General features: G+C 44.3%; 4 protein-coding genes across 9 annotated transcripts; 2 read left to right on the top strand and 2 right to left on the bottom strand.

Moving 5' to 3' along the window:
• Positions 1-194: 194 nt before the first annotated feature.
• Positions 195-14,577, bottom strand: LOC108095748 (nuclear protein localization protein 4 homolog). 2 transcript variants are annotated; one of them, XM_017196933.1, is made up of 8 exons: positions 14,500-14,577; positions 13,144-13,377; positions 12,931-13,088; positions 12,341-12,869; positions 12,083-12,281; positions 11,860-12,020; positions 1,240-1,655; positions 195-666 (listed from the first exon to the last, which is right to left on the bottom strand). In XM_017196933.1, exons 1-8 carry the CDS (start codon positions 14,518-14,520, stop codon positions 507-509), a joined length of 1,878 nt encoding a protein of 625 aa, XP_017052422.1. In that variant the 5' UTR covers positions 14,521-14,577; the 3' UTR covers positions 195-506. The 2 variants fall into 2 exon arrangements, with proteins under 2 accessions (XP_017052422.1, XP_017052420.1); XM_017196931.2 differs by lacking the exon at positions 14,500-14,577 and adding an exon at positions 13,448-13,697.
• On the top strand, positions 2,699-5,241 carry LOC108095752 (ataxin-8). Its single transcript, XM_017196939.2, has one exon. The coding sequence runs from the start codon at positions 3,618-3,620 to the stop codon at positions 4,080-4,082; it is 465 nt and encodes a 154-aa protein (XP_017052428.1). The 5' UTR covers positions 2,699-3,617; the 3' UTR covers positions 4,083-5,241.
• On the top strand, positions 8,021-11,806 carry LOC108095746 (transcription factor SPT20 homolog). 5 transcript variants are annotated; one of them, XM_017196928.2, is made up of 2 exons: positions 8,021-9,809; positions 9,877-10,022. In XM_017196928.2, the coding sequence occupies exons 1-2, from the start codon at positions 8,136-8,138 to the stop codon at positions 9,898-9,900; spliced, it is 1,698 nt and encodes a 565-aa protein (XP_017052417.1). In that variant the 5' UTR covers positions 8,021-8,135; the 3' UTR covers positions 9,901-10,022. The 5 variants fall into 5 exon arrangements, with proteins under 5 accessions (XP_017052417.1, XP_017052415.1, XP_017052418.1 ...); XM_017196929.2 differs by lacking the exon at positions 9,877-10,022 and adding an exon at positions 11,562-11,806 and having other exon boundaries at positions 8,022-9,809; XM_017196930.2 differs by lacking the exon at positions 9,877-10,022 and adding an exon at positions 11,410-11,430 and having other exon boundaries at positions 8,022-9,809.
• Positions 14,578-14,738: 161 nt separating the features above from the next.
• LOC108095978 (succinate-semialdehyde dehydrogenase [NADP(+)] GabD) lies at positions 14,739-17,003 on the bottom strand. The gene is made up of 3 exons (XM_017197322.2): positions 16,831-17,003; positions 16,443-16,744; positions 14,739-16,100 (listed from the first exon to the last, which is right to left on the bottom strand). The coding sequence occupies exons 2-3, from the start codon at positions 16,734-16,736 to the stop codon at positions 14,865-14,867; spliced, it is 1,530 nt and encodes a 509-aa protein (XP_017052811.1). The 5' UTR covers positions 16,737-16,744; positions 16,831-17,003; the 3' UTR covers positions 14,739-14,864.
• Between the last annotated feature and the right edge of the window lie 8,549 nt (positions 17,004-25,552).

Below are 25,552 nucleotides of genomic sequence, written 5' to 3' on the forward strand. Positions count from 1 at the left end.
TGATTAAAAACTTATGTTTTAGTAACTTTTTAATAAAGGTCTTAACTATGAAAAGTTTATTCTTTTTCTTGAAGGGGTGGAAACTTGGCCTTAACCAGGTAACTTTGTATGTTTGGTTAATTTGTTGGTTAAAACTGCTTATTCAACTCCCCCAAAATAAACTATATAAATTTGAAAATAAAAACCACAAAGGCTTATGCACAACAATTGAAATTTATTTAAAAATAAATTAAGTTTTTCTTCCTTCTTTTTGTTTTATTTTATAAAATTCTTACACAAGGATTACATAGAGATAATGCGCGGCATTCGCACGAACCGCTGCTTGTGTGTGTGTTTGTGTATGTCCGTGCGCCTCTAAGTGTGCATGTGTACGTGTGTGTGAGGGACACCCATGTCTTCCAGCTGCTGCTATAAGTAAGTATGATTGAATCTTTAGTTTGTTTTACACCGGAATTTCGAATGGTTCATCTAGGCTGCAAATCGTGGAATTCATTTCTCGGGGATCCTTATCTGGGTAACGAACAGATCTCGCAGGAGGTGAGCTCGCCGCGGTTGATGAAGGTGCAGTGGCTGCACGTCCAGGTGTTGCCGTCCAGGTCCATCGCCTCCGGTCCAGCGGCTCCGGCACTTGCCGATGACCCGCCACTGGGATAGCTGGTGGTGCCACTGCAACGAAAGGAGAACAAACCAAATACAATTTCGAAGCACTTTAAATCATATCAAGGATATCCAAAAGGGAATCACTTTTGTAAAAAGAAAGTGACTTCTTTTCCTACAGCCACATCAATACACGTTAACGATGCAACAAAAATATCCTTTTAAAATTTGATTATTTCAACTGCAACCAGAGCTTTCCTCTGTTTCCAGATAAAAGCTTCCGGAAATCAAATTATTTTGAAACTGGAAAGCAGATGAAATGCAAGTCTAGTAGCATATAGTATTGTACATCAATTAACGTCAATTTACAAATGACAAAGCGGACTTTATTAAATGTCACAGGTTAAACACTGCACTCCAATTGCAAACAAAAATGTTTCCTTGTTGAAAGTAGGTTAATTTAATCCTGGAATCCGAACTGTTGCTCATATGATTAATGTAGAGCTTATGCTAAATTGATAAAATATCAGCTTCTGCTCGGCAAAGCTAGCTTCCTTTCTGGTTTACGACTTTTCTTAAAACAAGGAGATGAATTCCCCTTCCATAATACTGAGATAGGGAATATATTTGGCTGAAACTCACCCACTTCCTCCGGAACTGGCCTGGATGAGCGTCTCGAGCAGCTTCCACACCTCCTGGCTCTTGAACTGGGCCGCCTGGTTGGGGTTCTTGGTGCGCACCGCCTCCAGCAGCGGAGCCATGGCCTGGCGCAGCGGGAGCATGTCCGTCTTGTAGAGGTAGACCAGCAGGTGGAAGTCGGAGATGGCCTCGAGGAACTCCTCGTCGCCCCAGGCGGACAGGTAGCAGCTGAGTGCGTTGAAGTCCTGCAGGTGGCCGTCGATGTATCGGTTCTCGATGGGGAATGGCTGGCGCTTGTCGTACTCGGTGAAGGTGTACTGCGGCTGCAGCGGAGTCGATGCGGGCACGTCCACCAGGAGGTACTCCACGGGCAGGGGGCGAGCCAGTCGCTGCACCTCGTTGCCGTACTGGTCCTTTTCCTGGCGAAAAAAGGCAGTGGGAAAGTGGGTTATTCAGGCTTTAAATAATATTAGCCCAGCTAGACTTGGCCCAGTGACCTACATCTGATTCGGGCCAGAAAGAAAGGGGGTAAAAAAAACGTTTGCTGACGTCTGACCTGCTCTCTCTCTTCCCTTCCTCCCAGCTCGCTCCCATCCCCACTCTCTCCCCTCAAAAGCTCGCTGGGGGCAACCTGTTAGCTCGGCAGTGACCTTGCCCACACCCACCAAGGCCGGCGGCACTCGGATTTGGTCTTGGAACTGGTTAAAAAAGACTGCAATTCACCCAGGTTCAGCAAATCTGCGGCTCAAGGCAGACGTCCTAGAAATCAAGCTCTTACTCAGACAGAAAAACCCTCGCGAATAACTCTATCTATATGCTACTGAAATGATGACCTCGTTCCTGGCATTTCCGGATGCTTCAATGATCAAGAAAAAGGTCCTAGTTAAGTTAATTAAATAAATAATAATTGTAATTAGTTTTATGCTTGATGGATTCTTGCCTTTTACTTGGTTAATGCAAACATAATGAAAATTTCAAGGTTTGTAAGCAAGGGGACAAAGAGGTCAAACATATTAACTTTTTTTAATTATTTTATAACTTTTTTTTTTTTTTTGACTCTTATTGCCTTGACCTCTTCTAGGAAATTGAAGCGTTGCCTTCATGTCATAGGCAAAGTCTAAAGTCAACCATCTGCGAGTCGGAATATCATTTTGAATTTAAATCAACTCTGGGGCAAATGAAATTGCACAGAAGCCACAAGCGCTTGCAGCCATAAGTTGTAACCATTTTAATAAGGGAAAATCCAGAGCACTGGACGCTGGGATTTAGGCCCAGGAAACACCACACCTGTTCTGGATTTATAATTACTGTTTCGAGTTTCGCAACAAACGCAATTAAGCAGGCATCGTGTCGGTGGTCGGCAAAGTGGGGGCGTGTCAGCCGCGGAGGCGTCAGCACGTCAACGATGCCAACTCGATGGCGGTGCATCCAATCGGAATGAAATAGTACACATCACCTGAACATGCATAAGTTAATTAGCCCCTCACTCCAGCGGATGGACCCCGATTAAAGGCAGTAGGCGGACCGCCCAGTGGAGCAGAAGCTGGTCAAACGGAACCACTGAACGTCATTATAACTGCTGAGCAGGAAATTGGCGAGAGCTCTTTCCCCCAGTAGATACTTTTATGTTTTAATAGCCAAGTTAATGCCAGTTTCCGCTTCCATTAAAGAGGCAGCGGATGAAATTAAGTTTGTAGTTTAAATTGCATTGCAGCCAAATACGTCAAGTTTTGAAAGCTTTCCGTCAAGAAAAGGATATTTTGGTCAGAGGTCAGTTTATATGCAAGAAATTTTACTAATATTGTGCCTTAATTTCAATAAGTTACTACTCATAATGCTCACTTTTGGTTCATAGAAACATGCCATACCAGTCAACACTTATGTGTGTGTCAAATTCGCAGTAAATCTTTTTCATAGATGTAATTACCCTGTGTGTGTTATCAATTTCAAGGAATACTTCAGTAGGCTACCAGCGAAATCAATTTTGCAAAACTGCAGCTAAAAAGGGGTAAACAGTTTGCATGCCGTGTGGAGCAGAAAAAGGCCGTTAAGCGAGAGTAAAAACAGCTTGACATTGACATTGGGAGCCATCGAAGAAGAGCGCCAGTGGCCAGGACACCCAAAGCTCCGCAAGCTCTCTCCGAGCAGTATAAAAGCCACGTCCTGGCTGGCCGAAGCTGCATTTGCCAACGAATCGCGAAAGGGGCAGGACGAGCCTCGAGCTTCGAGTCGCGCTAAAGTCGAACGGCAAACGGCACGCGTTTCCCTCGCTTATTTGTTTGTGTTTCCGGAAACATCCATATCCACCTTTTTTTCGGCTATCATGCCTGGCCTGGAGGAGTCGCTTCCGATGCGTAGAATCGTTAGACAGCTGAGCAACCATGTTCTGGACGGCGGTAGCCTCCTCGACACTCTCGTCCAACAGCGCGGAGAGCTCGGCGGGATTGGCCAGTGCGGCACCAAACTACCAGCAGCAGCACACAAAGCCAGCGCCGCTGAGAGCCTCCTCGAGCAGCTGGCAGCTTAGCAATGCAGCATTCAAGTCGCGCCTGCAACAGCAACAGCTACTGCAGCAGCACCAGCAACAGATACAGCAGCAACACGAGTACGAGCAACACGAGCAGCAGCAGCAGCAGCAGCAGCAGCAACAGCAACAGCAGCAACTACAAATGCAACAGCACGAGGGGGATTCATCCCAGCAGGAAGTGCAGCCAATTGAGGAGCCAGCGCAGGTGGTGGGGCAAAAGAACAAGCTGCAGACAGCGAACATCAAGAAGAAAATCAGTCCGAAGAGTGAAAGTAAAATCTTCAAAGCTTTCACCTCCTGCAAGTGCACCCAAAAGTAGGGAAATCCCAAGTGCGAGTGTACAAATGACAGAACAATAAAAACCGAAAGTAAATATTTTTTGAAGCATTTTCAATGTAGCAACTATGAAACGCATTCAAACCTAAGGTACAACAATAACAATTGAAAACAATCAAGTTCCTGAGAATTTCGTAGTGAGATATATTCACATAAAGTAATTTTAATGACATCAAATTTTAAGGAATAAACCACACTTTTTAAGGTAAGACTTAAGTGTTTATAAAACAAAACAACTTTACTTGCAGCATAATAAAATATCTACTAAAAACTAAATGATGAACATTCAATTTCCCTTGAGGCAAATATATTATTTGATTTTACAGAACAGCAATCAAAGTTTCTGTGCTTTAGTTCCCAATCCATAACTTCACCCCAAGCAGCAACATGTGTCTTTTGCTCAGATGTGTTTAATCAGTACATTCGTTATCCTATCTCAACGGATGCAGACCTTCAGCCGCACTTATTCGTCACAGATTTGCTACATTCCATTTCGAATCCATCAAAGTTCTGCTTTGATTAGCCTATGATTTGACATGCTGAAGGTTAATTTGCATGATTGAAGTCTGGCAGGAAAGCTTTTGGCCGCCGGGCCAAGGCCCATCAATCAAAAAAGGTCGATTTTCCGCAAAAGTATGCTAATTATTTGTCAGCTTAACTCGCTACCCTCACATGAAACTTAAAAACTGGCACTATTAAACTACACATCTCATTTCTGATGGCTACGAACTTGAACTTCTTTTACAAGTTTGTAAGGGAATATTAATTTATCTGTCATAGCTTCATGTTTTCTCTTTTCACTTTGAGCAAGTTCCACAGAAGTTACAGATCCAATTAACTGCGACAGGCTGTTACTCAAATAAAGTCTATCAACCGCAGAGCTCTCCTCCCGCAAAGCCTCGAAATCCTTTGACACATCCTTGCAAATATGAATTGCACACTTGACCATATGGCTGGGAAATTCTCAGCACGTTTGCACTGCCATTAAAATGGGGGAACCAATTATTTTCCCGGCCCAAGTCTGTTTATGGCAATTAGCAAAGGGGAGTTGGCTGCACAGTCCGGCCAGGAATAGAGACCTACTGGCCATCGAAGGTGACACCCAAGCCAGTAATAAATTTTTATTGCCCGGCATAAAAACGTAGGCTGGCCCAGTCCAATGGCACTGACAATGAGTCCAAGGAGAAGGAAGTGGGCCAAAGTGAAGCAAACGAGGCCACAAATTGCTTATCGATTTGCAGATTTGCCTTCGCTTTCGCCACTTTTTATGATTTTAAGCCAAATGCCTGGCCTCAATTCGCTGACGCAGTTCGGCAAAAAAATGACTAAGTAGACAATGACGAAACGCTTGCGTTCCTGGGAGCCACAGGAAAATTGTGAATAATTCAGTGGGACAATTACGTTGAAGAGCTAAGCATATGCAATTCCACGGCTTTTCACAGAATTATACCGAAGGTCAACTAGTATTGAAAAAATCATACAAGCGTAATATAAACAGCTTTTCTGCTAATCTGGCAATTAAAATAAGGGGGATTCACTTAACCGAACAAATTGTCAGACTGCCACTGCGTACATAAGTTATAAGCCAGGTGATTTATCTGGTGCGGAAAACTTTTGATTTCGTTTGGGAATTGCATGTGCTAAGCGAAAGGCTTCGGCATGTGTTATATATTTAAGTAAGCAGGCACGAAAATACATTTTATATCGGACAAAATGTGCAACAGGCCTGTTAAAAATGTATGGCATAGTCTGACAATCAAAAACATTTCAGCGTAACAACTTTAAACAAGTAAAATGCGAGGTGGTAAAGGTTAAAAACAGATTTATTTTACCAAAAGGTGTACAAAATGCCAAAACCCACGTGAAAAGTTAAAAAGGTCAAATGAAAATTTGCACCCTTTATCCTTATGTTAATTGTACTTAATTAACTCTGCTTACATTTCCACAATTGGGTCATTGTAGGTGTCGACTTTTGGCTTTTTGGTGTCAACGTGTAAACGTGGCTAAATGTGAGTTAAGCCCTAATAATACTGACAGCCATCGGGCGTTTAATTTGTCAGACAGGGAAAATCTGTCATTGTCTTGGCCTGTCTTCAACTGGCTTTTCCCCTGTGCCAAAACGTACAACTGGATCACCGACAATTGTCATGAATAGAGCGTGGTCCATTGTGCGTCAAATTGTCAACTTAATTTCCAGGCGTGTAAGCAATTACCAAAACGAATTCGCGCCCATTTTGTACGTTTTTATTCTAAACACAACTTTGCTGGTAGACAAAAAAAGTCCCATAAATACGAATTTATGTCAGGGCGAGAACGACAGCCAAAGGAATTTATTTTCTCAATTTACACATTTGCTTCGGTGGCAAAAAGTGCGAAAAAACGCGAGACTCCGAAGAAGACTCTGGAAAGTAGGCAATGTTTTTATGCCGCATGCAAAGGAAACTCCCCTGAAGTAATTGTCGGAGCCAGCTGAATTCGCAGACAGCTTAAAGCATTTGCATAATTGCAGAGAAAAAGGGGAAGCTGAGTGAATGGAAAGCAAACGGCCAACATGGAACAAAGGGCGAATAATAAATAGAAAACAAAATAAGCGTAAGGAATGCCAGAAACGTGGTTCTCGCTGTCCAATGGCACGGAAGAAAATATAATCCGAGTCGGAGGAAAGAGGCGTAACGTTTGCTTTCGGCAGGTGAATTATAATGCCACGACAAACAGGGGAAACACACTTGGAAGGTCACTTAAGTGCCCATTTTTCAACAGTGTTTGCCGGCCGCTTTTTGTTTGTTTGCCGGACAAATGGAGAGCAATTTCGATCCGAAGTTTTGTACTCACTTTAAAATGAAAAAATATGACATGCATGATTTTATGACACGAAATCTAAGTAGTTTATGGGTTGCTTGAAAAGGCCTTACAATTTAATCGCCAAACTTATGGCAGGTCAAAGCAAAAGATTGGTAGATGGACTCAATTGAAATCCTTAATGAGGCCACTAAATCACCCACAATCGGTTTGAACAGCAGTCGCAATTACTTCCTTTGAATATTAATTAATTTGTTTTGCGGGCTTCAAAGCAGGCAAGCTGTGAAAAAGAGAGCCAAGTAACCAAAACAAACAAAACACGCATGTTGATTATCCGCAAAGTTTTAGCTTTGGTCAACATTTAGTCCGAGTGCGATGCTATTTCCTTTGACCAGATTTTCCTCGTTGCCATGACCCCAATTTCTCGACTCCCCGAACGGCTTGTTAGACATTAAGTTGCGGTTCCTACTCTGGAATGCCCCATGCCAAACAAAGTTTGATTACACAGCTTAAAACAAATTCCCAATAACTGCCACACGGCGAAAACTTTTCGAGGGGTCACTCAAAGAATTAGGCCACAGACCTTTGACCGACCAAGAAATGGGCTTCGCTCTGGGATTTTTTAGGAAGCGTGGGTGGAAGGCTAATCACAATCAACCCAAAGAATAATCAATTTTAAAATTTATAAACTTTTTGTGGATTAAAAATGAAGTTTCAAGGGGGGGAATACAGGAAGAAAATCCACGAAAAGATTACCTAATAATGGGACATCCCAATAACATCAAATAATTTTAAGTCTTCACTTCGTCTGTTTGAGCTTTAAACAAAGTAGATCTAAAGGTATTTTTAATGAAAATATTGTTGAAACAAAAACTTTTCAATTTTGTTTGCATGCGTTGTTTACTTATTGCTCATAAGAGGCTCAAGTAAAGTGCAAAACAAGTTGAAGACATCTGTTGATGATTTGTGTAAGTCAGCAAATTAAACCGGAATGGTTATTTGTTCTGCCTAGCTGCCTCAATAAATATAATATTTAATAGAAACCTTACATTTACCAAGGGGTTCTTAATCTTGGAACATAATCAAAGTAGTCCGGGAAAACTGTTTGAAACGTGTCAGATCCACCACATTGCCAAACACATTCGTACCTTTATAATCGTAGCAACACCTAAGGAAAGGTTTTCCCTAAAAACAAAATAATTTAGGTCGACTTTTCTACATTTTAGTGCCGAGGAAAATGGACTCCATCAAGGTGCCAAAGGAGCTGGAGTCGCTGCTGAGCTGCGGCCTGTGCCATCGCCTTTACGACCTGGCCGGTGGCAAGCTGCTGCCCAAGGAGCTCGTCTGTCAGCACACTTTTTGCGGAGAGTGTGTGGCCATTAGCACCGACCTGGATTCCTCGGACTGCATCTGCCCCCTGTGCGGAGTTCGCACCCAGTTACTTGGCCAGAGTCTGCCGGAATCCAAGGCCATTGTGTATCTTCTTCGCGAGTTGCGCGCTTTGGTTTTGGGCAAGGCCATGTTGGACTTCTCGGAGGGAAAGATCAGCAACGTGGAGGTTTCCGGTGAGGAGCCAGAGTTCCACTCGGACAACTGGTCGAACGTGGTCTGTGTCGAGAGCTTTCTGGCCAGCAGCTCGGAGCACTGCTTCGTCCACGCGATGCCGAACTCCACGTGGTGCCACAACTGCCAGCGATTGATGTGCCGCGCCTGCTCGGACGAGCCACTGCATCGGGAACACCGCCTCACCCGCCAGCTGGATTACCACGAGCTGCTGCGCCAGCTGCTCAGCTCGGAGCTGGCGAAGATCAAGCACACGGCCAGCCACGCCTCCGAGCTGTCCACCCGCGAGATGGAGTTGCTGCGCCAGCTGTGCGAGGCCTGCTTCCACGTGCAGTTGCACGTGAAGCGCCTGATCCTGGAGCACCATCCCAGCATGATCGCCGCCACGATGACGGGCTGGCACCGGCGCGCCGAGCAGGATCTGAACCGATCCCTGTTAAATCTCTCGGGCGCCGACATGCTGCACCTGCTCAGCCAGCTGGCCAACCAGCGGCGAAAGTTTGAGCAGCAGCTGGTGGAGGTGCACTTCCAGTGCCGACTGCGCGCCGCAGTCCAGGAGAACGGCATGCAGATCCTGGACTTCGAGCAGCTGAACAACCGGATCCTCCGGCTGCGCAGCCAGCCGCGTCCCGGCGGGATTCCCGCCAATGTGGAGCCACCGCACGCGCTCATGCTGACCAACTACTGCGTGTTCGCCTACTGGAACGAGGTGCAGCGCCAGCTGGTTCCGCAGCGCTCCAGGACGCCGCCGCCGGAGCCCGAGTTGCTGCCGCAACCACGTCGGGCGGTGGTGCCGCCGCACTTCAACCACCGCCAGCGGGAGGCGGAGGTCAGGCAGCACATGTACCAGGTGGAACTGGATCAGGAGCGGGAGCTGCGCCGATATCAGCAGAACTACTCCACCCCGCAAGGATCCGGAACGGAGGAGGGATCCCCCGGCTCGTCCTTCTCGCCGAGCAGCAGCAACAACAGCCAGAGCAGCTTCTCGTTCCCGCAAATCAACGACCCCTACAACCTGGACAGCGAGCAGCAGCGAGTGGTGCAACACCTGCGAGAAATGCTGTGGCAGGGCCACTTGGAGCAGCAGCGACAGAGGATGCAGCAAGTGCTGCAAGCGCAGCAGCAGCAGCAACAGGATCATCATCAGCAACAGGATCACCCGCATGAGCCAGTATTCCAGCCAATGTTTCAGCCGGAGAACTCCTGGGACAACTGGGGGGATCAATGGCAGCAGCAGCAGCAGCAGCAGCAGCAGCAGCAGCAACATCAGCAGCCGCAGCAGCAGCACCAGCAGATGATGAACCAGCCAAGCCAGGAGCTCTATCGGGACGGCGGCTCCAGTTCTCCGGTAAGCATTGTCCGCCAGCCCTCCGCACACTGTTATCCGATCTATTTTCTGGACATGGAAATAGCAGGGGAACTGGCCGGACGGGTACTAATCGCCGTGCGATCGGATGCCGCTCCCCGGATGGCCGAGAACTTTAGGGCGCTGGTGCGGCACGATCGTGGCTACGGCTACCGGGGATGCGCCGTCTTCCAGGCCTGGGGAGGCGAGAGCATCATCAGCGGCGACTTCGAGTCGCAGAACGGCCGGGGCGGGCACTCGTCCTTCGAGAACCGGTACTTCCTGCCGGACGAGACGGGACTGCAGGCGCATCGGGGAACGGTTGGCATGCGAAGGGGTCAGCGGCGACAGGACAAGAGCGGCTTCGTGGGCAGCCAGTTCCGGCTGGTGCTCAACGAGATGCGCTCCTTCACGGCCATCTTCGGGTTCATCGTGCAGGGCATCGAGCTGGTCGACCGCATCGCAGCCAGTGGCAATGCGCTGGGGCGACCGGCGCTGAGGAGCGTCATCTGGAACTGTGGCGAGTACCACTCGAAGCGATAAAACCCGACCAACCAATTAACCAACCAACCAACCAACCGACCGACCGACTCCTCTTCGAAATTCAACGAACCCTAGTGAACGAATCTCCTACGTACTTTGAATGTTCAACCGTCTCCGATATCTATATTCTTCTTGGTATACAACGCTAAGCTACTAATCTTGGTACGAATTTTGTACAATTAAAAGGCCCACTCGACCGTCAAAAATGGCTCTCAATTTTTTTTAAGCTCAACGCAAATAGTGAGAGCCAGCAAACCAGTTTTTTAAACAGTCTTATCGAGTTTTTATAAACAGTTTACAAATCAAAAGTTTTGGAGGCTATTTAAAATACAACAAAATCTACTGACTTTATCAATGTTCTTTAAATAACTCAAAATCATGGGCAAGGTGGATTTTTTATCAATCCTTGATAGATTGAATACGTAATGTTAAGGATTCAACAGCACCAAATAATTGGTGTTGAAGCGCTACCACGTTACCTGGATATAGAAAATTAGCTACAATAAAATAAAATAAGGTTGACAAAAAAATATATAACATAACGCAAAGGTTTGAAATAAAAATCTTCATAAGCTCGTGTCATTTAAACCAAGAAATAGGTGAAATCAGAATAAGCGGCTGATAAATAGACCTAGTCAATTCAATTATCAATACAAAGTATACTATATAGTACATGTTAGCCAAAATTATCCTCGAGAGATAGTTTTTCGATGTCTACATATGCATTTTGTGTGACCATAATAGAAGCTCTGTTTGTGATTTAATAAAGGAATGCCAAGAATAGCCATCCGTATATAATGGGAATCAAAAAGTTAGTAAAAAAAAAAAACAGTAGGTCATAAGTCGAAGTTTTAGATTTTAATTAAAGTATCGAAAGTATAAAATATTTTTTAAATTACAAGTAAAATGAAAAATTATCTTTCTGAACGACACGAAAATTATTATAATTTAATATATGTTTTAAGTTGTAAATAAATTCGAACAATATCCCAACATCTCCAATTATAACGCATTAGATAGAAAAAAGCGAAACGATTAGTATAAAACAAAAATATTTTAGATTTGATATTCAAAAAACAAAATGGGCAAAATCTGGAATATTGTGATCGGCTGGCAATTGCTCAAAGGGCTATAAGTTAATTACTCAAATAAATGTGGAATAAAATTAATCAAATAAAATGTCGGAAAATAAACTACGCATGTCTGTCCTAGGTATACGATAAATGAAATGAAATACTGATGGAAATCCCAGAGCAATGATGACAAGTACAAACCTAGGAAAAGAAAGGAACCTTGAAGAAAGTAACAGAACATAATGTAATCCTCTCGATGTTACATGTATGTTATTTAATTATTGGTACCGATTAAAACCCAAATTTTAATTGATGTCTAAATATGCACGTTTTCTGCGTAAATGTGAAAGTAATTCAATAAAGGTTGCCCGCAATTGTGTTTTTACTTTGAAGGGGGAATTGCTGTCGTCAAAACGGAAGTGAATGTAAGAACTTACCTTATAGAAGACATCGGGAACATACTGCTTGTCCGTGGACTCCCGCACGTAGCCCAGCTCGGGCGCATCCTTAGTGGGCAGCAGACAATTATCTCGCACGAGAGCCATGCACTGAGCCGAAACTGCGTAGCCTTCCATGTGAACTTGTTTGGTTTTATCTCCTGCAATTTACAATTAAATACGTTTTAATAAATACACAGAAAGGAGTTTAACTCAATCTTACCCGTCACACAAATAGTCACGAACTTTGAGCCAAAGACGCCGTTGGAGGCATATTTACACGGATTTGGGTGGCGGTTCTGCAGCTCGCCGGCTGTGATGCACTCCTGTGCCGTGATGAAGTGCGACTCGATGCCGCGGATCTGTTTGACGGTGCCCACAGTCGCATCCTCCGTGATGAGATCAGTGAAAATCCAACCAATCTGTGGAATTACCATTATTAAAGATTTCACAAATTTAAAAACAAATGGTAATGGCTCACCTTCTTCAATCCTAGCGCAGTTGCCACAGCATCCACATCATCAGCACCCTCGTCCGGCTGGATGTTAATCGAGTCCCGAGTTGACTCCTGCGGCGGCTCGTAGATGGCAGCCACCTTGGCCCGAATGCCCAGCGGCACATCGGTGTGCTGCTCGTACGTCCCGTACAAATATCCCATACGCTGGTGGCCGGTGGTGCGCCAGTAGTTAAGGAACCGCTCCACAATCTTGGTGTTCTCAAACATAACGTTGTCCACGTGGCGATATGTCTGGCGGTTCAGCGTTATGGCCGACGGCTGGCACTTGGAGCAGATGCCCTTGGGCCATGGCGGATGCTCGCGGCAGCCTGGCTTGATGCGGCAATTGATGTCGTCGAAGACAAAGTACTTGCCCTGGTCCATGCCAGAGGTCTGCTTGCGTATGTACGAGTGGAAGGACAAGTGCTTGATGTTCTGCTCCTTCAGATAGGATTCGTCGTAGGGCTCCAGGGCGGAGCAGTGGACGCAACGACCATTGGCATTGTGATGGCAGCTGAAAGAGATCATACTTGATTAATAAACTATAGATATAACAGTCGAAAATGATTTCATACAGCTTGGTATCGCGTTCGCGCTTGATGGTGCCATCTGCCTTGCTCAGAGCTAAGTCCACGTCATCTTCGACCACGTTGATGGATGGACGTGCGCTGCTTGGATTGCTGTTACTGCTGGTTTTAAACGGCTGAGTGTCCAAGACTGTGGTGCTAGCGCGCTGTAAACAAGTGGCAGTTAGTAAGTTATCAATCCTTTCTGAAAAACCAACTTACGCGTGACGATGTGCCGGCAATCTGCTTTAAGTAGACCATATCACCATGCTTCAAGGAAGTTCCCACCAGCTGGCTCCCACTGGCCTGCAGCTCTGTGAGGAAGTTGCGTTCCTTGAAGAGCCCGAATCCATCTACCTTCAAGGCATTTTGAACGCTGTCGTAGAGATGCTTCAGATTTGACTTGGGCGAGATCTCAATGCGTTTGATGCCCTCCGCCGACTGAACGCGAATTAGCTGGAATTAATAATCGAGAAATAGTGTAAATTAGTTATTGGTCAGTGGATAATTGAATTGTTGGTCCAACCGATTGTTTGCATAACACAAACAGACGATGGCGCACAAAGGCGTAAGCGAAATTGCGCTTCTTGTAGATGAATTGCTCGAGCAGCAGTGGTGCACAGGCCATTTTCTTGATTTTCCGGGCAGGTCACTGGGTGGGCGGTTAAGTGGGGTGTGCAGAGGGTAGTGGGTGGCTTGGGTGGGGGGTTGTCAAGTGTAGCTATGAAGCTACCAAAGCCTGAAAGGCTTTTTCTTAGTGATTCGGACTGTACGTCATGAAGGCGCGAACTTGACTGTGAAAATTTGTTGGCATCGCATTAAAAACAATTGCAATTCGTTGCCAAATGAGTGCATAGTTAAAAGAGATTTAGATGCACTTAAAAAAAAAGACTATACATTCTACCTGGAGTTTATGCGTTACTCTTTACCACAAAAAAAAAATGAAAATAAGAATAATTTAGTAGTTTACTATTTCACATTTTAAATATTTTATTATCCATCCAAAAACTAAAGAAATTTCTCTGAGTGCACCACCCTCAAAATATAAATTGTCTTATTGGTCAGACACGTCTTTATATCCAAATTGGTCAAGTGCAACACATAAATAATGCCCTAAGCGGCTGCAGTTCCATTCATTTTTAATAATTTATTTTGGTTTTATGAAGGGGTCTTCAAGGCCCCCTAAATTCCCAAAGACCATTTTTTCGCCTAGACTGCACTCGTTCACTCGAAAATCTACAAGTCATGGTGTCATTTCATTTCACCGCCTGCAATTTTTCGCCGCATCAAAGGACTTGGGGAGGTTTTACACTTCCGCAAAGTGCATCCAAATAGATGTCACACACATTTTCACCTGCACTTTTTATGGACTTATGCACTTTTAATTATATTTGCCTCATAAGGGGCAACAACAACAAACGCCATCGAACTGGGTAAACCGACTTTGTTTGCCGGCATTTTCGGGGCTACGTTAAGCGAACACTTGCCGAATCGTATTGCACTCCCTAAACAATTGCTTGGTCTCAGTTGTAAGCACTTCCATGGCTCTTTTCAATTTGTTATCAACAATTTACTTACAATTTTGTCGGACATCGGCATTGCGGCTATTGTAATTGTGTCTCTGTCTCTCTCGCACAGCTGTGGGGATGGCAATAGTGTGACCGTTGCGTGTTGGCGGAAAAATGCTGCCTGAACTTCTGGTTGGTACTTTATCGAACCAAGCTATCGACACGTTCAGGGCGGTTATTTTAAACAAAGGGATATTTGAAGATTGTATTTTGGAATTGTAAATAAGAAATATAATTGAAAACTAAGCATCGATTTTGTGCACATTTATTAAAATAGCGGCGTGGATTTATAAATTAACTATGAAACATTCAACAAATCGCATTCTAATGGAAGACAGCATATGAAAGCAGCGGAAGTGACTGATCCGTTGAACCTCAATCGTACTTAAGGTTGCCCATGCAAATGTACTTGATATCCACATAATCATCGATGCCGTGCTTGGAGCCCTCCCGTCCGACTCCCGACTCCTTGACTCCGCCGAATGGAGCCTCGGCGGCGGAAATGATGCCCTCGTTCACTCCGACCATGCCAACCTCCAATCGCTTGGCCACCCGGAACACCTGCTGCAGGTTCTCGCTGTAGAAGTAGCCGGCCAGTCCTCTCCTGGTGTCGTTGGCCTTCTTAACAGCCTCCTCCTCATCCCGGAAACGGATGATAGAAACTACGGGGCCAAAGACTTCCTCTGTGTAGAGTTGAGCGGAAGGTGGAACATCTGCGACAATTGTGGGTGCGTAGAAAAGGGAGCCTTTGTCGCTCAGCGGTTTTCCTCCCAGCAGAATATTCGCCTTTTTAGACCTCGCATCCTCCACAAAACCACTGACTTTCTTGAACTGCATTTCGTTGATCAGTGGTCCAATTTGCACATCGCATCCCTGGCCGTCGCCGATCTTTAAGGCCTCTACGCGCTTCTTCAATCGCTCCACGAACTTATCGTAGACGCCATCCTGGACGAAGAATCTGTTGGCAGAAACACAGGTCTGTCCGCAGTTCCTGAACTTGGAAGCCATGGCTCCATCCACCGCCTTATCGATGTCGGCCGAATCGAAGACAATGAAGGGAGCATTGCCGCCCAGCTCGAGGCAGATCCTCTTGATACCATCAGCAGAGTTGCGGAACAGCAGCTTGCCCACTTCTGTGGAGCCTGTGAAGGAAATGCCTCTCACATCGGGACTCTTGCAGAATAGATCACCAATGGGAGCTGCTTGGTTGGTGGTCACCACATTAATTACTCCCTTTGGGATGCCTGCATCCACTGCCAGTTTAGCCACGGCCAGTGCTGTGAGAGGAGTATCTTCCGAGGGCTTCACCACCACCGTGCATCCTGCGGCCAAGGCTGCACCTGCTTTTCGTGTGATCATTGCCATCGGAAAGTTCCAGGGAGTGATCAAGGCCGCCACTCCGATGGGCTGCTTCATCACAATGATCTCCCGGTTGGGCTGAGCACTGGGCACAATCTCACCGTAGATGCGACGGGCCTCCTCCGCGAACCACTCCACAAATGCGTTTCCGTAGGCCACCTCCCCCTTGGATTCGTTTATCGGCTTGCCCGATTCCGCCGTCATAATCTCAGCTATCTCTTGCGAGTGCTGATCTATCAGTTTGTGCCATTTCTGCAAAACGAGATAAGATTATCAGATAGTTTCCAACCAGAGAAATTATGACAATGACCTACAGACGAACTTCTCCATCTTATAACCAAATACTTGACGGATATAAGAGACACATACTAGAGGCTTAAAGGCTTTAATTCTTCTTCACATTAAAATTTTTTTATGTTTAAGACTGGTTATCAAAAGAACTGGAAACTCCAGTTATAATACGCATACTAAAAAATATACCTTTTAAGTACTTCATGCTAAATGTTATTATAAAAGTCTGCTCTCAAACATGTTTGCTTATAATGTGTGAAGAGAGACTTAGCTCTTCTGATAAGAATCAATCCCCAAACTCACCTTGAGCAGATTGGATCGATCTTTGGCCGTCAGGGACCGCCACTCCTTGGATTCGTATGCATTCTTGGCTGCATCTATGGCTTTTTGGGCATCGGTCACTGTCATGTTGGGAACTTTTCCAATAACCTCTCCATTCGCAGGATTCCGGACCTCAAAAGTTGCCTTGGAGTTGCTCGAATCCACCCACGCTCCATCCACCAAGGCCTTATCCTGGACCAAAGCCGAAAGTCCTCGCATCCTGCAGAAGTTCAAGTTGCTTCCCGTTCGTGCGACACCGCCGAGTTGTCGCCACATTCTGCCGGCTGAAATGAATAAACAAAAGAACACCAATTAGCAAATGGCAACTAATCGATTATTGACACCGGTCTCTTGCCGCTCTTTTTATCACCTTTTTCAACTGTCGGGGGAGTTTGAGGGGCTTATCTTATCTGCGTTGTTATCGGGAAGATCCTCTGCTGACCAGAACTGTGCTTATAGCTTCTATATTGGGTGCTTTGATTGGATTCAATTGATTTTAATTTGTTACGCTCCGAGCCAGCAGAGCGATAGGCGATAGGCAGAAATTCACAAAGAGAGCTGCCAACTCGTGAGTTCACTTATCAATAACAGCTGTTTGCGAAGCGCGAATAGCTGTAGGATTTGAATTATATAATACGCTTTACTAACTTATATTATATAGATAAAATAGAAAGATAACTAAAGTTATAATTTTAATAGTTATTATTAGTCTGTTGTTATTATTTAAAACCATTCTATCTTTTCTTACCTCCCTGCTATCGATCAATAGTTTTGTAACAATCAGCTTTTGCGAGGCAAATGCGCGGCAACAGTTGGACTTTCAAAAAGGAAAAGGAAACACCAAAAAGAAAGTGCATGTAAACTTCCTGATTCCCATTTTTAGCCGTTGCTTTACAGCGATTTTAAGGCAGCGCCACTTGTCCCAGCAATCTCTGAACAATCGCTGCCTTTCGCCCGATCTGCCCGATCTTTTTTGCATGCGCCGCCAACGTGGAGTGTGCTCCATTTATTATGAATTTGCAGGCAGGTAGCCAGCCAGCCATCACGACCATAGATTTCACATATGCCGGCAGCGCTTCTGGCAGAAGGTGGGTCTTCCAACCCATCCTCAACACTCAAAAAAATAATGCAAAAATCATAACGTAAAATGAAACTCTTAACAAAAGCGGTTCAGTTTTAAACAGCAAAGTCTTTTTTTTTATCAAACTAATGAAATTTTAAAACAATTTTAAAATTAGTTGTATCAACATCTTAAAATGAGTGCTGAAGACTGCATTATATTTATCTGAGTGTTAGCCAGCGTTAGACAGCGACGGTTCTGCCTTCTGGGCTACTGGTCATGCAGCTTCCGCCTCGTGCGACTCACCTGGTTTTGGCCTCCCTTCGCCCTGGAGACGGCAATCTGTGTTGCAAATTTTGTCAATAAATTTTGGCTAAGAATGCCAAAACAGGCGGCCGCCATACCGACATCATAACTGTTAAGATAAGATTGGTTAGATGGCGATCCCGATCGCGATGCAGCGCAGTCTCCGAAATGAATTCAATTAGTTGTGATTTAAAACTAATTGGAAATGCGTCTAGTTTGGAGGCATGCCAGCATGGCTGCTCCTGCTGCTTCTCCTGTCGATAGGTGTTTAAGTTATTTGTCTAAAGTGCTGCCGGAGGTGTGTGCCCCTGTCCAACTCTAAACTGATCGAGACTGAGGTGCACTCGGAAAAATGTGACTCACTTCAGGCAATTAATTAATAAATATTATAGCTATGTAATTAAATAATTAATCAATCCAAACAAGTTTGCATAAATATATGATACCATGATGAGACAAAAACTTCGATATTCGAATAAACTCTGCCTTTGCCTTTTTATTAAATCACTTCGGGAGCCAATCTAATGAAGTAGTCATTCGGCACCCAAACCAATCCAATGTCTACTTAACTGCACAATTTTGACAGTTTTAATGCGCTGCCATGGTTTGTGAATTTATGGGGCCTTCGGTTTTATAGAATGCAAACAATTGACAACCCAGAAATAGGCAGCCGTGTGCCTTTTGTGCCGGCTAATTGTAATACGAAATCATAACACGCCATAAAAACGACACAAAGCTGGAAAGATGGGATCGTCTTTGGACCGGTTCTGGTGGCATGTTCTGCGAGGCGGAGGCCCTCTGGAAGACCAAGACGCCGCCCTGGCAGCTGGTCAATGGGAACAATGATGAGGCCCTCTCTTTCGGACCGAAGATGGCCGTCTCTTTCCGTAGGATGCCAATCCACTCTCTAACGCGGAGCGGCCGAGCCATAAATCATGTTTGGAAACACGTTCCTTAACGCGAGAATAAAACATCTGTTGTTGGGTCTCGGCTGGGATCTGATCTGGTTCCCTGGCAGCTTTCTTGCGAGGACAAAGGACTCGCAAGCTTAGGGCGCAAACTGGTTGCCAATTGTCCTGGCAAGATGGCAAGGAAACAAAACAGCCGCCGAACAGATAAATGTCGTGATCGACTCACGCAACAACAGCAGCTGCTCCTTCGAATTAACCATCCTCGGCCGGGTTACACAATTAACCCATTGAGGATACAGAGGACAATGAAGTTCCTTTCGACCCAAAAGAGAAACCTATAAATTCCTATTTCAAACCTTTAAAAAAAGAAATGTAAAGGTGTTTTTAAGTATTGCCTACTTACCTAACAAATATTTTGTAAATAACATACATATCTCAAGATTGTATCATATCGGTTTTGAGTTCATCAAGGGTTTCCTTAAATTCTTAACCCAAACTTTCAAGGGGTTAACTTTAAACATGGTTGCGGTTAGCAGGATAATAGCCTCGCTGCTTAATGTGCTGCTACTCCTGTTTTGGGTCCCTCTGGTCCGATTTCGACCCGGATCCTGCCGGCGATCCTTCTGGCGATCCTGCTCCTGCTGACTCACCTTGGCACGTGTGCTTAACGTTCGCCTCTGCAGCTGCTCCTCAAGTCAAGTCGCAGGGAAATCGAGTAAGGACGAAGTTGGAGAAGAGGACGAAGAAGTCGGAGCAGCTGCCGCTAATTCTTGATTTCGAATATCCCATCCAGAACCGAAACGAGGCGTCCTGAATGCTGCTACAGATTAGCTCTGTCCGGGTGGAAGCAACACGTGTGCGATTGTGATTGCGATCCCATCCAGGATACCCATCCATTCCCCCGACGAGCCTATTTTTTTCATAGAAGATCCCCTCGGCCGGGCTTAATTATTGTTTACCTTCGCATCAAGGTTACGGCATTATGATTATGCCCTACTTGATTATTATTTCATAATTCCGCCGCCCATTGTGTGGCTCTCTACTTTCCCCGGCATGTCCTGGCATGCACTGGAACTCGATGCCGTTGTCCTTGAGCCGCACAAACGATCCCTTATCCGTATCCTTTGTTGTTCCTCGATATACGAAAATATGCCTCGCCAACCCCAAAAAATTCAAACAGGGAACACCCCAATACTAAGGATTTTGAGAACTAGGCGAGTAATACCCTTCGAAATGAAGTGAAAAGTGTTTGGATAACGAGTGCTTTTGTGATAACTACCTTTATTTATGACGGATTCAGGAGAATCAAATTAAAATGTTATGAGAAAATTTTCTTTAGAAATTTTGCAAGTCAAAAAACTTATTACTTTCCAATTATTAAGATCAAGGAATCCGTTGAATAAAAACGAGAGTGTCATATTTCACAAATGGAAATTATTTCTGATCGTTTTTTTTTATGAAAGCATAAGCTCCTCAAATGTGAGGGTATTTTAACTGCGTACTTCTTATAATATATTGACATCATCTTCTTTGGGTTGCGCATAATCCTTTGGTTCGACCTTCTGTTGTCTCTGGAACTAGAAATATAAATTGCGCATTCCTTCCGCTCCTCCTTCCAAAATCTTGCCAAATCTGAAATTTGGTACATTTATTGCGACTTACTCAACTGCTAACCTGGTTTTTGGACTTTCAATTTTGGGGTGGAATTCCTGCTACACTGTAGAAATATGCATTTCATTGGTTGAACTTGAACTTCAATAAAAGGTTCTCTTATAACATACAAAGTGAAGAATAATATCTTCAGAATAACATATTCTTTCAGTGTAAAAGCAAAACACCGTCAACTGGAAGACATCAAGACCTTGGCACTCCACCAACTGCTCGGATTGGGACAACTGTACCGAAAATCGCTTAAAAGCGCGTAAAACATAGTTTGAAAAGCAATCAAAGGAACTACGCATTTCGATTTGATCCTTGCCAGAATCATATATGTGCTAGCATTGTTTTGTATAATTTATGCAACCCCAACCCCAACGCATAATGGCATCGAAGACCGGAAACGGGGTGGCTCTATTGCGCCTCCCTTTCCCCCTCCAGTGTCTCCATTTATGGGGTTGTTTGGTGGCAAGATGGTACACAAACAGAAAAGGATAAAAGGACAAAAACATTCTCAAGCTCGGGATATGCAAATTAATAATTAATTTTGTCAAAAAAATATTCAAAATTATTATTTTGAATATCTTGTTGCTGCGAATATATTGTTATTATACTTACACAGCTTCTTATTTGGTTTCTCTGAGTGTAGGAATGATGCTGTTCTTGGTGGATACCAGAAAACTCTGTTGCGTAGTCCTGCTCCCTGGTTCAATTGCGTCGCAGAGGGATTCTCACGCTGGATTTTCCCTGGATTGTTCCTGTCCTTGGCCCTGCCCTTATCCTTGCCCTTGTCCTTGTCCCTGGCCCTTGGTCCTTGGTCCTTTTTCTTTTTCTTTTTTTTTCCTTTTTCCTCGGTGGCTTGTTGTATTTTTGATTTGGCTAGGCCTCAGTTGGTTGCGCCTTTGTGGGCATAATTATGCCTCCGTTCTGGAACCACCGATTGCACTCGCATTCTTATTCTCATTCAAATCCGGTGCAGTGCAACATTTCTCATATCGCATTTCCGCTCAATTGTCTGCGATTGTAACTGGCTAAAAAGGAAAGACGGCGGATAAATAATGAAAAGGAAACGGGGAGGACGAGATGATCGCGATCATCCCAAAAGCTCCCGGCAGCTGTTGGTCTCTTATTTTTGCCAAGTTTATGCGAATCGCCCGAAACGCATAAACATATCAAGTTACGACGATCGTGTTTTGTAAAAACCGGAAGTTTTTAAATCTCTTTCGAAAAGACAAAAGCCCAGATCATTGGCGGCATTCTCTCTTAATTTTAATTTGGCAGCGAATCTTCGTAAATTTCGACATATTTCTTTAATGACGATGCACTACAAGATCATCTCACTCCCCGCTTTTGAGTGGAGCGAAAATAAAACAGAAAAAGGATCTCCTTTGTGGCGATCTTAAACATTTCGATCGCTTGATTTGTTTTCAAGTTACTGCAAATACGATTTCTGTTACATTTCTGTCGACCTTAAGTTGGGATCTGTTTTTATTGAACAAACAGAGGCGATCGCACTGCAAACAGCTAAATCAGCACTTAATAAACAACAGAGATCAGTGGAGTTCAGGGGAAGTTGGGGGATATCGGAGGCATCTTATTTTTGGGATGGGGAAAACTTCACCTCCAAGCGTTTGTCAAGTTCATTGACGCTCCAACTTCACAAATGTTACTATTAAAAATAAAATAGTTTATATACAACAAGATACCCAAGCAACTATCCCCTTTTAATCCCTTTTGAACTTACCATTTAACTAAGATTTTTTTTCATTGTAAGACAAATTCATCATCTCCTCACTCAAGTTCAAGTTCCCGCTGATCTGACGGATTATCCCCCAGTTACAGTGCAAATCCATCAAGATTTAATGCTTGAGTGCCTCACTACTGGAAGATTTCGCGCTTAGATCGCTTTGCACCCATATGGGTGATCATGCCAAATTTGCACACCATCGATCGACGGATGATGAGGCGAGCAGCCCGAGGAGGGTTATTCGCACTAACAACTTCATTGCGGCACCCTGGACAAGATCGCAAATTGCAGCAGATCGATCAAAGATACTTTCACCTTGGCTCAAATGAGTCGTGAAATTCGGTCTTGCGCAAGATTCCAGAAAATGGTACATACATCTTATAAAAGGGACTTTCGTATCGAGATGGTCCTTTTGGTGCTTCCTTCTATTGTCCTTTTTGGCCTAAGCCGCAAGCAAATTTGTTTTCCGCTCGAGATCGATCATTTTTGGGACCGTAAATCACGGCAGGATGTGCAGGACCAGTGTCCTTTTGTCTCCGGCTCTTCCTTTGTGCCCGAAATGTTGTTTTTCTTTCGGCTTTCATTTTTTTCCCTACTGTTTGCATTTCGAAATGCAAAATATGAGCAAGAGGAAGAGGAGCTGAACAGAGAAAGAGAAGAGGAAGAAATGCTGACCGATCTTTTGGCGATATGCAAACATCTGCCTTTGGCCCTGTTTACTCTTTTTTTTTGTCGACCACTTCTCACCGGTGAACTCAACTGTACTCTGGACCTCGAGGAGATCTTGGCTCTTCAATTTACTACGTGCGCTACCAGGAATCGGAGCAAGGATCATAGTGGAACTGATCACTCCACACCTGTTATTTAGGACACCATTAGCTACGTGAGCGCGGCTCGCGATCATCGTTCACGAAATCTCAAGACCACATAGGATCATACATATACACATGGACCGAACCCGAAAAGGCTTAAGCCAAACCTGTTGGTCCGCCTAATGCCGCACATTAATTCAATAGGCCACGAAACGAAACGGAGGATCGTGGGTTCGTTCATGCATGTAGATCACCGCAGCGGATCAAAACAAATATCCAAATGCAGACCGAAAACAGGCTCTAAACAGGTACAGGTAGTCCGATCCTCTGTCTGCGGCTCGTCTGCCGGATTAGAGTTAGAAAAAGGATCGATGGATGCGCCAAGGATCTCGCCGATCGACAGTTGAAGTGGAAGCCTTTACAGGGCCGGGTTGGTCCATTCCAATCCACTCGGGCGGAAGTAACAGCTGCTGCTCCTCCTGCAGTCTTGATCTGCATCTTTTCGGTCCTTGTAAGACGGGTTGGCAATTATCGACGCTGCAGCTGTAAAATCCCCAAAAACAAAAGGCCCATAAAGCCGAAATCACGTCCAAAGCTTCGCTCCCACACAAAAAGCTTCCTGTGGCTCCAATCGTTTCGCTGCACTGGTCGAAAAATTCAAACTTCATGTTCTTAAACCTTGAAATAATTAAAATTCCAAGAAGAATATTTAACTCTGGCAAAGGAACCCAAAAGATCTGTTCGGTTTATAAAAAAAGGGATACCTCTTGTAGTAGTTCAATAGTTATGATATTTTAACTTGATTTTTTTCAAGTGTGTGCTACTCTTCGATTCTTCTCTCGGTCTGAGCCCGATCTTCTTCTTCGACTGCTGTCGTTGTCGCACCTGTCGCACAATTTATTTTTCGCCCAAGACGCAAAAAGCCCAAAAAGCAATGCAATAACCACCGAAAAAATAAAAAAGGAACAGGCCAGCAAAAAGCAGTTGCTTGATGTGCAGCGCATATCCGTTTGTCTTTAGCTTCCTTTTGGTAATGACGACAGAGCCGAAAGAAGCAGCTGCCGTCCCAAAAACATGGCCAAGACAACAGCAGCGAAATGGCATGGTCCTGATCCCGAGATACTTGGCTGTATCTGCACTCCGCGAAGGAGAAGGCTCTTCCCAGCGAAAAGCGAGCTTGGTCTTGTAATTTGCAATCGTTCACATGCTGTTCTTGTCCGATTTTATTTGCTTTGCTTTATTTTAGATGCTCTTTTGTGGTCATAAAGTTTATCTGCCTTCGCCGGAGAACCTTAAAGAAAAGCAATTGCCAAAAAATATATTGAAAAATCTCCTTCTGTTCGGATTGTTTTTTTTCTTGTTGTTGTTGTTGTTGTTGGTTTCGGTGGGAAACAAGAAAGGGTTCACAGCCCTTTTCAGCAGTTGTAGATCAATGTCACATTTATGTTTTGATTTCAGATTTATAACTTTATTAAAAACATTCAAGAGGACTTACATTTATGTGCGTGTTCTTCGACACTTTTTATTACCGAAAATGAATGAACACATTTAACTGGATATATATTTAACAATTACTTAAAATAGAATAAGTAAATAAGATGCTATTTAACAACATTTTGCTTGCATTTATTTAAACTGATCAAGAAAATGGATAATTGATCTAAAGAGCATCTTAAATTCTTTTCCAACTCCATTGCCACGATTTATGTTCGTTTTTCGCTGCTATTCACTAAAAAACCTAATGGCTTACTCCTATTCTTCAATTAAAATACAATAGTAATTAATTTGTCAGTTTAATAGAGGCTAATAAAATTAATTGGTCTAAGATTCATTAGTTGCTAGCTCTTTGCCAAGTGAGAGACAGACAAATGAATTATTATAAGGTGGGTAAGCAATTCAAACGAAAATGTTCTTTATGCAAAAAGATAGCCAATCCAAATATGGAAAGTGATAAGTTGCCACGATCATGCATTTTTGTGTATCACACTTAACCTTAACCCCTTGGTTCCCCTTGGGTGCTACTGCAACGGCCGTTTGTGGAAAATAAATTGCTTAGGAAACGTAAACAAATTACAACAAATTAATAAAGCTGTTAGACGGTTATTTAATGGGCCAGAGGGCAAACCGAAGAGGGGAACCCAAACGCATATATCCCCGGATCGGGGTGGTGGCTTGTAAACGACGATGTAATGTGGAGGAAAATGCTATACCCCCTATTCGCCAACCGATTTTCCCTTTCTGGCAGACACTCGTCAAAATGGGTGTGAAGACGCTCGGCGAGATTAGACAATTTGGTATGGTTCGTTAGAAGGTTTGCGCTCGCTTGGCCAAAACGGAAAAAATCAAAACATCATTTCCAACGCCTTCCAGAGGAAGCGAAGAAGAGGGAGGGGCAGCACCTTTGTACCGTTACCGGTTCTCAAAGACGCAAACGGTGGTAAACTAGTTTCGCCGTTGGATAGTTGGCCTTCGCTGAATCTGAAAACTGCGATACCTCTGTCAAGACAATAGAAATTCGAAATACAGGCAAACAGAAGCAGGATAATGGGAAGAAGCAGAAAAATACAAGTAAGGCGCAAGGATCGCAAAGATCTGAAAGC

The sequence above is a fragment of the Drosophila ficusphila genome, unplaced genomic scaffold (assembly GCF_018152265.1).
Source record: "Drosophila ficusphila isolate 14025-0441.05 unplaced genomic scaffold, ASM1815226v1 contig_791, whole genome shotgun sequence".
Classification (NCBI taxonomy): Eukaryota; Metazoa; Arthropoda; class Insecta; order Diptera; family Drosophilidae; genus Drosophila; species Drosophila ficusphila.

Bases quoted from the DNA above. Each gene is read 5' to 3' on its own strand.
- LOC108095746 (XM_017196926.1), top strand. From the start codon at position 8,136: ATGGACTCCATCAAGGTGCCAAAGGAGCTGGAGTCGCTGCTGAGCTGC.
- LOC108095978 (XM_017197322.2), bottom strand. From the start codon at position 16,736: ATGTGGCGACAACTCGGCGGTGTCGCACGAACGGGAAGCAACTTGAAC. The intron at 16,101-16,442 runs GTGAGTTTGGGG...CTCGTTTTGCAG, and splicing joins ATCGATCCAATCTGCTCAAG to AAATGGCACAAACTGATAGA.
- LOC108095748 (XM_017196931.2), bottom strand. From the start codon at position 13,549: ATGGCCTGTGCACCACTGCTGCTCGAGCAATTCATCTACAAGAAGCGC. The intron at 13,378-13,447 runs GTTGGACCAACA...TATTAATTCCAG, and splicing joins TTGTGTTATGCAAACAATCG to CTAATTCGCGTTCAGTCGGC. The intron at 12,021-12,082 runs GTAAGATTGAGT...TGTAAATTGCAG, and splicing joins CGTGACTATTTGTGTGACGG to GAGATAAAACCAAACAAGTT.
- LOC108095752 (XM_017196939.2), top strand. From the start codon at position 3,618: ATGTTCTGGACGGCGGTAGCCTCCTCGACACTCTCGTCCAACAGCGCG.